The 13,558-nt window shown below is 38.6% G+C and overlaps 1 protein-coding gene across 1 annotated transcript in view; it reads left to right on the top strand.

Annotated features, from left to right (window-relative positions):
* Positions 1-10,481: 10,481 nt before the first annotated feature.
* The window catches only part of ADGRG4 (adhesion G protein-coupled receptor G4), a gene marked incomplete at both ends in the record, with an annotated part of 78,614 nt that continues 75,537 nt past the window's right edge, over positions 10,482-13,558 (top strand). Inside the window, 1 exon segment of the mRNA XM_081126354.1 lies at positions 10,482-10,551. Coding sequence (XP_080982480.1) covers positions 10,482-10,551 — 70 coding nt within the window.

The raw sequence follows: 13,558 nt of genomic DNA, 5'->3' as shown, positions 1-13,558 counted from the left end.
ATTTCCAAAATATCTATCCAAACAGCCTATGCATGCTCTAAACCCTGGAGATTTTGTCTTCTAGAAAAGACACTGCAGAAGACGTGCTCTTGAGCCCCAACAGAAATGGCAGTATCAGGTACTGTTAACAATGGTAACAGCAGTACAGCTCCAAGGTATAGATCCTTGGATTCATGGTTCCCAACTCAAAAGATATACATCACTTCATCCTGATTACCAAGATCCATCCCATTTGGACACCTTAAACTTTGGATTGTTAGGTATGCTCCAGACACTGTTGATGTCAGAGGTGGACAGCTTCTGCCCAAGATGACAGAACAAGATTAATTTTCTGGTTTTCGCAGTCTTTTCTGTTCCTTTACTCTTCCACTAATCTTGCCTGTTATTCTACTTTGATGCCCTCTAGAACACTAATATGACATCCCTTGTATCCATCCAATTATTTTTACTTCCCTATGTCTCCTTCTACCACTTTAGATAAAACAAGCCCTGGTTGAGTGGCTCAGTTGGTTGGAACATTGTCCCATACACCAAAAGGTTGTAGATTCGATTCCTGGTCAGAGCACATACCTAAATTGTGGGTTTGATCACTAGTTGGGGCATGTATGGGAGGCAACTGATCGATATTTCTCTCTCACATCGATGTTTCTCTCTCTCTCTCCTTTCCTCTCTTTCTAGAAATCAATGAAAGCATATCCTCAGGTGAGGATTAAAAAAAGAAATAAAAACTCTTTTATGTGTTTTTCCTGTAACCATTGCTCTAAATTTAACTCACTGCTGTACCTGTTTACTCTCTATATAAACCTGCTGGCAAAAATTTAATAGCTGTTCCTTTAAGCACTTCAGGAGGTAGATTCCCTTTTACAGGTTCCTTCTGGTACTTGTTTCCCTCACAGCATTAAACCCAACCTTTAGTCTTGTAAAAATTGGACCTTGACCTCACATCAACAAAATGCTTATGCTGAAATCATTATAATCTTATTAGTAAGGCCTAATCAACCAGGAGCAAACACTAATATTGGGGATATCCTGGTTGAGATGATCTGTTTGTTTTCTTCAACCTGCTTTGTAGAAACTGTTTAACTCCACTAAAGGGATTTTTTTTCCATCTTGAGAGACACAAATAGGCTCACTTTTATTGTAGTTAATAATATTTATATTCCTAATGCAATCTGTGTATTAGGGTACTACTTCTTATGTGGACCTCAGCCTTATACCTTGAAAAGGCCACCAGAAGAGGCAAACACAGGTTATTCAAGATAATTTTCAGGAGTAATGACTGATTCACTCTTTATGCATACACTGTTAACTGCTGGTCCCACTATGAGGATAATACAATTAGAAAGCATGTCCAAATTTTGTATCTGCTGCTAATAGAAGTCATAAATGACAGACTTCTGCTCTGGAAGCACAAGAAACTAGTCTATTTATTAGCTAGAATTGTCATGGACAATCTCATAGCCCTCAATTTCCTCTTAGCCAGCCAAGGGGTAGTTTGTGCTACAGCAAATATTACTTGATGTACTTACATAAGTACTACAGGGTAAGCAGATGAGTTTGTGACTAGATTATAAGAAAAAAACACTGCTTGTCTAAGACAGGCTTGATTAGATTCTGGGATGTGTTTTCATTACCTGGGTTTCATAATCTAAGCTTCTGACTTTAAGACCTGTTACTGATATATGTTTCTGATAATTGCTTGTGTTATAGTTGGCTGATGCAAACTGTCCAGGGTCATTTTATATTGGCTTCTTACTGTGTAGCAATTTTCACATCAGAGAATGCCATCGTCATCCTGCAGCAATCAGGCAAGACTAACCTTAGTCCAAGTAAGGTCTACATTTTCTAAACAACCTCCTGATCAGCAGTGGGGAAATCTGGAAATCATAGAATAATGTCTTTCAGTCTGACTTCATCTGTCCTTGGTCAAAAGAGAGAAAACAAGCAGGCCCCTGACATCCAGGCAGATACCTAATCCTTACAGCTAGGCCTCAATGTTGGTACAAGCTGGCCTGTGCTATTCAGCTAGCTCTCGCTATTCTCCTGTTACACATAAATAATCTTACAGAACCAGTGTCAAGGCTACTCTAAAACCATGATAAATTAAGACAAAGCAAGGTCCCTTCAAAATTTTGTCTAAGCACAGACAAAAAACCAAGTTTACTGCAACCTACATAATGTCAAATATATCCCTCTCCTGGTTAGTATGACTGCTGCTTCTCTACCAATTACAGTTTTGTCCTCCTTCTAGTCTGCCCTCCATGTACATAAGATTTACTGAGATACCCAATGATAAAATTGCCCTGTTTTCTGATAACACCTAATCTAAAGCAAACCCTAGCTTCCTTAAACCCTCTCCAAATTACCCAAAGCCCAAATCCAGTAATAAGTCTCCTAACTTCCTCTTCTTGAGATACCTTGTGGTTTCCCATGGTATGTGTTCTCCTTTGTTGCACCAAGTAATAAACTCAACTTGTCCAACCACAAATGTGTTCCTGGTGATCTTTGGCTGCAGGTTGTTGGCACTGGATAACTTTGATGAGACCCAAGATCTGCAAATGAGGCTCATTTTCAAGACCCTGAAGGAAATGTTTCAGAAAGCTAAACCTTTGCAGGAGAACTAAGTTAATGTATCTTACACAGTTTTCCAGCTGGCTTAAAGGGTGTGACCTACTTAGATGACCTTAGCTCACTGTCAGATAGCTGGCTGTCAGGCTCCAATAAGATTTGGAGGGCACTAAGGAAAGGGACACATTCCTACAGAAGCCTCAAAACAACTGAGTTATGTCTTCTGGTTAGCTAAGCCTACCTCTCCCTTCTCTGTGCCCAGGCTCTTTGAATTCTGGCCTAACCCTATCCCCAGGGTTGACTGAGCAGGCCTCTGCTCTCCGGAAAGTCCTACTACCCATTTAGTCTCAAGGATTCCAGCACTTCAGCTTTGGTGCTTCACTTGTATTATGGGGTCAGGTCTAGTGATCCTGAGCTTCCTAAGATCTAATACCAATAGGACCAATCATTATCCTTAGTATATTAGAACAAAAGGAACCCCAAAATATGATTTTTTTTCTCCTATGTTCCCACAATGACCTGAATGATTATACCTAGGATGGGATGTAACTGGAAGGAATTACTCAAGGAAGTCTTCACAGAGGAAAAAATGGCTGTGTTGAGTCTTGAAGGATGAATGAAAAGTTGTCAGATGGTCAAGGGTGAGGGGCAAGCTGTGGAAAGAATATTGTAGGCAAAGGGAAGAACATTAACAAAAACACAGTAGAATGAAACAGAATGGTGCATTTGGGAACTCTGAAGTGGTTCATTATGGGCAAAGTATAGGATTTGAGGGAGAACAGTGGGGGATAAAGAAGGAGAAGTTGAAGGTACAGGCCATGGAAGAGCTTTCTTAGCAAGGCAATGGGTTTTTACTTTATAAATGATATTATTTGTTGAAAAGATTTGGCAGAAGAACCACAGGGTCAGATTTGCAGAGAAGTTTACTCTGTCAACACTGATGCATCTTCCTGCTTTCTCTTTAGTCCTTTTAGAGTCAATTTTTAGTACAGCAGCCTGAGTAATCCTTTAAAAACATGTCAGGTCATGTTATTCTTTTGTTCAGAACTTGGTCATGGCCCAGATCTAGACACTATTATCCACGAAATGGAGCCAGGGATCTTAAGAGGAATGGTGGATTCTAGGTCAGAGGCAGGGAAAATGGAAGATAAACCTGGAATATCTTGTGCAAGAAAGTGAGGAAGTGCTCAAAGAATCATGGGGATATGTCAAAAGGACACAGAAGCCAGCTTGAAAGGATTCTCATTGGACAATTTGTTCCATCTAGGACAGTTCAAGCATAAAAATAATAGTAATAGCTTATAACCTACTGAATAAAATAAGAACCCATGTGTCCATACTGATAAAAAAAAGAATGAATAAATGAATATGGGAGAAAGGAAAACTTTCTCTTTTTGTAGAAAGCTGACTAATAAATGTAGAAAAAACGTTGAAAGTAGAAAATTGTTGTTTGGCAGCCATCAGGCAAAGATTAGCAATGATTACTAAAACTATTAAAGGTTTGAGGAGTGCTATACATGGAATATTTGTGTCCCCCCCAAATCCATATGTTGAAACCTAATCTCCAATGTGATTGTATTTGGAGATGAGGACTTTGGGAGGTGATTAGGTCATGAGGATAGAACCTTCATCAATTGGATTAGTGCCTTCATAAAATAGACCCTGGGGAGCTCCATCACTCCTTCTTCCATGTACAGGAACAGCAAGAAGACAGCCGACTATGAACAAGGAAATAGGTCCTCACCAGACATCAAATTGTCCAGTGCCTTGATCTTGGTATTACCAGCCTCAGAGCTGTGAGAAATAAATGTTGCTTAAGCCACCCAGTTTATGATAATTTCCTATAACAGCCCAAATTAACTAACACAAGGAGGAAGAGGATATTTACAGACTTTAAGTACTTTCCCACAGATCACTTATGAATTAAAAATTGAAAAATTATATTTTTAAAGTGAAGAAATCTGGTGGACATCACCTTAACCAAGTGATCAAAGTTAACATTCTCACTAATGGGACAAACTGACATCATGTGTACACTGATGTGAAAAACCAAGAAGGACACCGCACCACTTCTGTGGTATTCCTGCCAAAAAATACATAACTCGAACTATGAGAAAAGATTAGACAGTCCCAAATTGAGGGACATTCTATAAAATAGCTGGCCTGTACACTTAAAAATGTCAATTCCATGAACATCAAGGAAAAGCTGAGGAACATTTCCAGATGAAAGGATACTAAAAAATGATGACAGCTAAGAGCAGTGTGTCATCCTAGATTGGATCCTGGATTAGAGGGGGAAACTGCAATAAAGGACATTAGTGACAGAGTTGGCTGAATGTGAATATGGACTGTACAGGAGATAGTATTACATCAAGGTAAATTTCCTAATTTTGCTAATTGTACTGTGGTTATGTAAGAAACACTCTTGTTCTTAGGAAAATGCCCACTGAGGTATTTGAGGTAAAGGGATATGCTATCTCCAATCTACTCTCAAATGTTTCAAAACATGTAAATAGAGATAAGGCAAATGTAGCAAAATGTTAACAATTGAAGAATCTGAATGAAGGATATACTAGAGCTCTTTGTACTTTTCTTACAACTCTTCTATAAGTTTGATGTTTTTAAAAAACCCTTCAATGGCTCCCCATTTCTCCAGAGTAAAGCCAAAATTCTTAAAATGGCCCACCAGGCCTTGTCTGATTTGGCCCTCCATGAAGTCTCTTACTTCACCTCTTACTGTTTTTTCCTTAGCTCACTCTGTTCCCAGCACACTGACTCTCAGTATTGTTTCCAGAAAGGCTTCAGTGCCCTGTAGAGGTCTGGGTATTTCTCCCTATCTGGAATGCTCTTTCCTCAGGTGTCCCCGTGGCTCACACCCTCATTTCCTTCAGGTCTCTCTTCAAATGTCACTCTCCACACTCTTTCAAAAATCCTTTCCCACTTCATTTTTCTCTATAACATTTATCACCTTCTAATATATGTTATTTATTTTCCTTGTTTATTATTCATCTACTCCCATCAAAACACAAACTTTATGAAGACAGTTATCTGTTTTGCTCACTGCTGAATTCCTAGCATTTTAGAATTATCAAATGTTCCTGACCAAACAAGTTGTAAAAGAATAGCTATTAATAGTTAATACTTATAAATTTATTATGTACCATGCAGTGCTCTAAATGCTTTACATATATCATTTATACCATAAAAGCACTATAGGTGGATACCTTTATCATCATAATCATCATCATCCCAATTTTGCAGATGAAACAGCTAAGGCAATGAGACAGGAGGGAACCCAGACCGTATTCAGAGCGTATTTTATTAACTATTATGCTGTGCCACCTCTCTTGTGGTGTGATAATACTTTTTATATCATGTTTAAAAGTATACACATTTATTTTATGTTTAAGAATTTATAGTATTATTATACAAAATATTGTTAAGGGATGCCCACATGTGTAGCAAAAGTATGAAGATATACATGGTAATGACAACCAGCAAGGAATCAGTTGGATGGTAGTGTTTAAGGTGGCAATTAAATATAATCAAAACTGTCCTTGAAAATATCTTAAGAAGTCACCAACACAGATGATTTTTCCTCCAGCATCAGATCCTTTCACTGTTTGTATGGTTGATCCCTGACTTCATTAGTGGGCTTGAAGTTGGGGGCCATGTTGTGTGGAAACCATAAGATTCCCAGTTGGCCTGGTGGGGTGCCAGGAAAGGGAAGGGGGGACAATGATAGCCTGGAATGTCACCAGATTAAGGGTTTCTTCTAGTGTCAGAAAAGGGGACAGAGCCTCAACAAGCTCAGCCTTCTCTCTCTCTGTGGGAGGACACATAAATCAGCAGAGCCATATGGCTATCAAGACCTTTGAGTTTCCAGGGATGGAAGGCTCATAACATCCAGTGATAGCCTTTTCGAGTGTTTATTAGGCTACCATCAATAATGACTTATTTATGTTTAACTCGCATCTCCCACTTTAATTTCAGTCCATTTCCTATTACTCTGTAGATATGGAGAACAGATGGTCAACATTCCCTGAATAATCGTCCAGAGAATGGAAACTACCCATTGAAACCCTCTCTCCTCAGGTGGCATTTTCTTCCTGACCAAAGCATTCCAACCTCTTTCTTTTTCTGCACATTTCATTTTCCAATAAATTACTTCACTTGGTACATTGGATTTAAAGAATAAACACAGTGCTTTTCTTTGATAAAGCAACACATGCGGATAATTACAATTCTAACAATACAAAAGTATATGCAGAGAAAAGCAAGGTTTTCCCCCATCCAAGACCTCTCAGTCTCCTTTAAAAAAAATGAGCTATTGTCACCAAGGTCTCCTTCCAGAGGATTTTCTTAATGTATGCAAGCATATATAAATATATTCTCTATATTCTTTTTCAGTTCAGCAAATATTCATTAAGCACCTACTGTGTTCCAGGTGTTGTGCTAACTCCTGGGGCATGGCACGAGAACAGAGATGTGTTTCTCTGTCTTCAGTAAGCACACACTTTAGTTGGGGAGAGAGGCACAGCCATTCATTAATCAAATATTGATTGAGTGCTCTCTGTGTGCCAGGCACTATGTGAACCTCTGAATGGAGCTCATAGTGTTAGCGGGGAGGTGGGGACCGATCAATGAGCAGGCATGGTGCGAAATATAAACCAATGCTAGGGAAGTGCCAAGATGATTCTTGGCAATTGCTCCACATCCCCTTGTAAGCTGTGTGACCTCATGTGGGTAGCAGGCCATAAACAATAAGCTTGGTGATAATTTGAAAGGGGAAGCAGTGGAATTCTGGGCAAGAGCAATGGCACTGGAGCCCTGTGCCAGGCATTGGGCTAAAGCACTCTACACACACTGTATCATGTAATCTTCACAGTGATATGAAGTAAGTGTCCTTATTTACATTTTACAAATGAGGGCACTGGGAGCTCCAGAGATGTTAGGGGAACTGGCCCCAAACCACACAACTGAGGTTTAAACTTGCCTGTCTTTCTGCAAAGCCTGGGCTCTCATCCACCACACTGATAACAGTTTCTGGGCTTGGGAGTGGGTAATGGGTGATTCTGATACCCCACCCTCCTTCCCCTTCCCACCTGGAGAACTACTGGCTTACAGATAATAGTTAGACTGAGCCTCTTATTAGACTGAATTTTTCTATTTAAGGTGTGAGATGGAGAGGAAAAGGTATTGGTCTGGGAGTCAGGAGCCCTCGGTCCTAGCTCATGCTCTTCCTCTCATAAGCTCTATGACCTTGAGCAAGTCATTCTACCCTCTCGACCTCAGGGTCCTGGAAATGAGGAGGCTGGTGGGGAACATCTCTGGATGCTTGGGTGGGATTTGATGATATTTTCATCTTCCCAAAAGGGCTATAATGACACCTTCTGGGGCAAAAATGACAACCCCCAGTTTGGTAAATGTATTTATTTTGAAGGCAATTTGAAGAATGGATCTACAGTGAATATAAACAGCTGGCTTTACTTTACTGACAGTGTGAGATGTGAATATATTAATACTTCCTTGGCCTCTATTTTGTGCTCATAGTTCTGAACACTCCCCTCTCCCCATTTTCTCAATAAAGTGAAACCAACCTTAGTTAAGTGAGCAAGTACCCCACCAATACATCCCATTTAATTAAAGTGATAATCAGATTAAGATGATCCTTAATGAAAACTGGGAAAGAGACCTCAAATTAATGGGTTATTGCAAGTTTGTAATAACTTGAGAACTTTGCTTATGCTGATTTCATGCTTGGGAGAGCAGCCTCATGACGTGCTATGAGACACAAAAAGAGGATCTGTCCTGGTCAATAAGTCCAATAAAAGCTAAGAGCAGAGAGGCTGGCTTGATCCAGAAAAGGAGGTGACTGAAGCATTGCCAGCAGATAATGAGACTCCTGTTCCATTCCCATCAAACGTAGGGATTTAGAGACCAGATCTGTTCATTTGTAAAGCAAACTCTTCCTCTGGACTTCACAGTGACACGGGGGTGGGAAGTTAAAGGAGTCCAGTTCTCAGGTGAGTGTCTTTCTTCTCTTCCTCCCTCCCTCCTATCCTTCCTTCTTCCTTGCCTCCATCTTTCCTTTCTTCCTTTAATTTTTAAAAAATTATAAAAGCAACAAATATTCATCATAAAAGGACCTAATTGCATATAATTGTATGAAGTATAATATAAAAGTCCTTAATGTCTATTCTTTCTCTTTTTCTTTCTCTTCTTTCCCTCCTTCCCTTTTTTCATTTTAAAAAAATTATAAAAGTAATGCATGCTCATCATAAATAATCAAACAGTACAGAATGGTATTAGGTATAAAGGAAACCTATTTAATTCCCATTCTTCCTTTCTACTTCTCTCATCACCTTCCTTCCTGACTTCACTCTCTTTCACTAGCCCTCCCTTCCTTTCTCTTTTCTTTCAATTTTAAAAATTACATAGGTAATGTGTGATAATTTTAAAAGAATCAAGCAGTACAGAACTGCATGGTACATAAGATGAAAGATCCTCATTCCAACCCCTCTTCCTCAACCCACCTTTTTATGCCTGACAGACATATAGACTTACCTTATTCCTTTTAATGGCTGCATAGTATATTCTATAGTGTGAATGTCCCATGATTTCTTATTGGGTGCCACATAAGTTTCTGAAACATACCTTGGGATTGTTATAAAAGTTTTGAGGAAATGCAAAGAAAATGTAAATTGGATTGTTTGCTGTTGAAAATTCCATTTTATAGATAGTGATCACATCCATTTCTTTAGGACTTTATGCTTTGAAAATTGCCTTTCAAATATCACATCATTTGATCCTCTTCTATAGAAGCTTTGGGAAATAGGCAGATTATTATCTCTATTTTTACAGATAAGGAAACTGAGGTCCAGAGAAATGAAGGAACTGAAATATATTCTCACAGCTAGTTAAGGATTCTCTATCTGGTACTCTTATAGCTCTGTAAATTTAAGTTGCATTTCATCTTGCGAGTCATAAAATATTCAGACATCCTCTTACTTCTAAGCTTGTAGTTTAAAAAAATCCATCCAAATCATACAAATTTCCTTATTATTCTAATGAGAATGGCAGTCGAACACTTGGTACATGTGAAGAGCCTTATTCATGGCTGGTGCTCATAGCAAGCCCAAGTTTCATTTGGTTTCCTAATTGGCTTCTGTTACTTTAAATATAAAGTGAATCTACTCAGTCCATATCCCGCTTAGAAGTAGAAAGAAATACAGTATGTTGTATTATCCCATAGGAAAAGAAATGTTTAAATCAGTAGTAAATCATTCAGAAGTGTATTTTATTTAAAATCAAAAAGTGCCCATCAGCACCCTCCTGACAAGGTTCTGTAATATGTTTCTGTAGGATTTGGAGTTTTAACACTGTTTGGGTTGGAGAAAGGTGGATTTGCAGTGAGTTTCCCAATACAATTATTTAAGGAGAGAAGCCGGGTGAATGTATTGAGATGGTCAGTTTTCTCTAAACAGATCTGCTTCAAAAATAGAAATGATTTCATAAATTAGTTTTACCAGTAAGGTCTTCTTACATAATGCTTCCTTCAAAATGTTTAGGATCATTAAAACCAGAGTTGCTGTGTTGAAATTGTGTACATTAAGGTTGAATAAACCACATTTTGTAATTATGCATTTAATGTCTGTCTCTCCTCTGGGCTAATTTCCTAATGTATTCCCAGGGTGCAACACAGTGTCTTCCATATAGTAGGCACTCAATAAAATTTGTTGAATGGGTATGCAAATAAATCAATCTGTGAGATTTCAGCCAGGCTGACATGACTATAAGCAATAGGAAAAAGTGTTTAGTGAAATGTGAAGTGTGGTCACATACACCTAAAAATTGTTTGTTCTGAATCTGAGCTGGGCATATTTCTGACTTTTTGAACACAGGTTTAGACAATGAAAGGACACATCATGTATCAGAGGCTTTATGGATTGATTCTCATGTCAAGTTTTATCTTTCTTTCAGGTAAGAAAATGTATTCTTATTATCTCTTTCAATGTCTCATGTGCATCAGGTTACAGAAAATACCCTTCAGTCCAGGGGGAAGACGCTCTAACCATTTAGCCAAACCGCCTAGGGTTTCTTCCACTACTTTCTTCAGTGTCTTATAATTTTCAGAGTACAGGTCTTTTATCTCCTTGATTACATTTATTCCTAGGTATTTTTTTAATGCAATTGTAAATGGGATTGTTTTCTTAGTTTCCTTTTCTGACAGCTGTTATTCGTGTATAAAAATGCATCTGATTGCTGGAGGTTTATTTTGTATCCTGCTGCTTTACTGAATTTATCAGTCCCAGTAGATTTTTAGTGAAACCTTTACAATTCTCTTTATATGTTATCATGTCATCAGCAAATAATTATTTTTACTTCTTCCTTTCCAATTTGGATGCCTTTTTTAATTGTTTGATTGCTATGACTAAGACTTTTATGTCTTGTTCTTGGTCTTAAGGGAAATGCTTTTAGTTTTCCCCCATTGACTGGGGTGTTAGCTGTGGGTTCATCATATATGGTTTTTATTATGTTGAGGTATGTTTCCTCTATTTTCATTTTCCTAAGAGCATTTTTTAATCATAAATGGATGCTGGATTTTGTCAAAACCTTTTTCTGTATCTATTGATATGATATGATTTTTTTTTTCCAATTTTGCTTGTGGTGCAGCACATTAATTGATTTGTAGTTATTTACCCAGCTTTGCATCCCAACAACAAATTCCACTTGATCATGGTGTGTGATCTTTTTAATGTATTGCTGGGTTTGGTTTGCTAATATTTTGTTGAAGATTTGAAAAAAATATTTTTATTGGTTTCATTTTTTTTAGTGAGAGAGGAAGTGTGAAGGGGAGGGGGAGGGGGAGGAGGGAGAGAGAGAGAGGGAGAGGGAGACAGGGAGAAATGTTGATCAATTTGGCTGCCTCCTGCAGGTCTCCCATCCAGGATTGAGCCCACAGCCTCCTCCTGCATGCCCCCTTCTGGGGATCAAGCCTGGAACCTGGGCATGTGCCCTGACCAGGAATTGAACCAGCAAACTTTCTGTGCACAGGACAAAACCCAACCAACTGAGTCACATTATCCAGGGCTTGTTGAGAATTCTTGCATCTATGTTCATCAGGGATATTGGCCTATAATTTTCTTTCTTTGTAGTGTCTTTATCTGGTTTTGGAATTAGGATAATGCTGGCCTTGTAAAATGAACTTGGAAGTCTTCCCTTCTATTGAATTTTGGAAAGCTTGAAAAGAATAGGTTAGAATGGTTTTTTTAAGGAATGCCATTGGTCAATAAAAATTATGATAGATGTACAGACTTTTAACATTCAGAGGTCACTTTAAAGCAGTCAAAAGATTTTGCAGACCAAGCCTCAAATCCATGATTCAAAGCAATGATTCTTTTAGGTTATCAATTAGATCTAATTGTCCTTCAACTGCTGAGAAATTTATCATTTTATTACAGGGGGAAAAAAGATTCTATTCTTGAAAGAATGGTATCACTAAGGTTCAGTCCTCTACAGGCTCCAGACAAGTCACCAGCCTCTCAGCTGTGAAGGTCATTGTAGAAGAGGTTTACAGGGCCAAGTCTAGATCAAACAGAGGATGTCTCATGCTCTAACTGGAGGGAGCCAGAGTATGGAGCAAAACCATGTCCATGGAAGAATAATACCAAGGGTGAAACAGAAGGAACTAAATCTGTTACAAGGCCTAAGGGGTGAGAGCACAGCCAGAAAGAAGGGATGAAGACTGAGGTCAGGAACTGAATAGTTGCAGAATGGAGCAGGAGGTAAGGAATACAGCAAAAGTAACCTCCTTAGTGTTCTTCTTGCTTCCACTGTTGCTCTGTGATAGCCTATTCTCAATACAGCAGCCAGAGAGATCCTTTAATGTACCAAGTCAGATCATGTCACTCTTACTCAAAACATGCCAATACATTTCCATCACAATTAGAATACAATCAAAACTCTTTAACAAGACTTAATAAGCACTGCATGATTTGGTCTCTCACTGCCTCTTGGGCCTAATTTCCTAACATGTTTCTTCTCTTACTCTACTCCAGACACATTGGCTTTCTTCCTATTTCTTTTTTATTGAAATTTTTGGTGGCATTGGATAATAAAATTACATAGGTTTCAGGTGTACAATTCTATATGACATCATCCATATATTGTATTGTGTGTTCACAACACTAAGTCAAGTCTCCTTCCCTCACCATTTATCCCCCCTATACACTCTTCAACCTTTCCCTCTTCCTTTCTCTCTCCCTTTCCCTCTAGTAATCACCATACTGTTGTCTGTGTCTGAGGCTATTTTTTCTTTCTTTCTTAATCCCTTCACCTTTTTCACCCAGCCCTGCAAAGCCCCTCCCCTCAGACAGCTGTCAGTCTGTTCTGTATCTATGAGTCTGTTTCTATTTTGTTTGTTAGTTTATTTTGTTCATTAGATTCCACATATGAGTGAAATCATATGGGACTTGTCTTTCTCTAACTGGCTTATTTCACTTAGTACAATGCTTTCCAGGTCCATTCATGTTGTCACAAAAGGTAAGATTTCCTTCTTTTTTACGGCTGAGTAGTACCTATTTCTTGAACATGCCAAGCACAGTCTCACCTCAAGGCCTTTGCACATGCTATTACCCATGTCTGGATCACTCTTTCTCCACATCTCTTACCCCTAGCTCTTTTAAATCTCCTTGGACTAAGCTAAAATGGCTCTTCTTCAGAGAGGCCTTCTTTAGCTTATCTTATATAGATATTCCCACTCTCCTCCTCCCTGCTCCTCCCATTATCTAGCACTTTTAACAATTTATAATTGTTTTCTTTACTTGTTTACTGTCTGTCTCTCTGGAATATAAGCTAGCTAAGGTGAGGGACCTGGTATGAATATGAGTTCACTCTATCACTGTACTCCAGCACATGTAGTCAGTGCTGAATGGCCATCATTCTTGAGTAAATAAGTTTTCCAGTGTGTTTCTGGCTTTATGATTAA

Source organism: Miniopterus schreibersii, assembly GCF_964146895.1.
Source record: "Miniopterus schreibersii genome assembly, chromosome: X".
NCBI lineage: Eukaryota > Metazoa > Chordata > Mammalia > Chiroptera > Miniopteridae > Miniopterus > Miniopterus schreibersii.
Note: the sequence above shows the minus strand (reverse complement) of the source record. Positions and strands in the feature narration are given on the sequence as shown.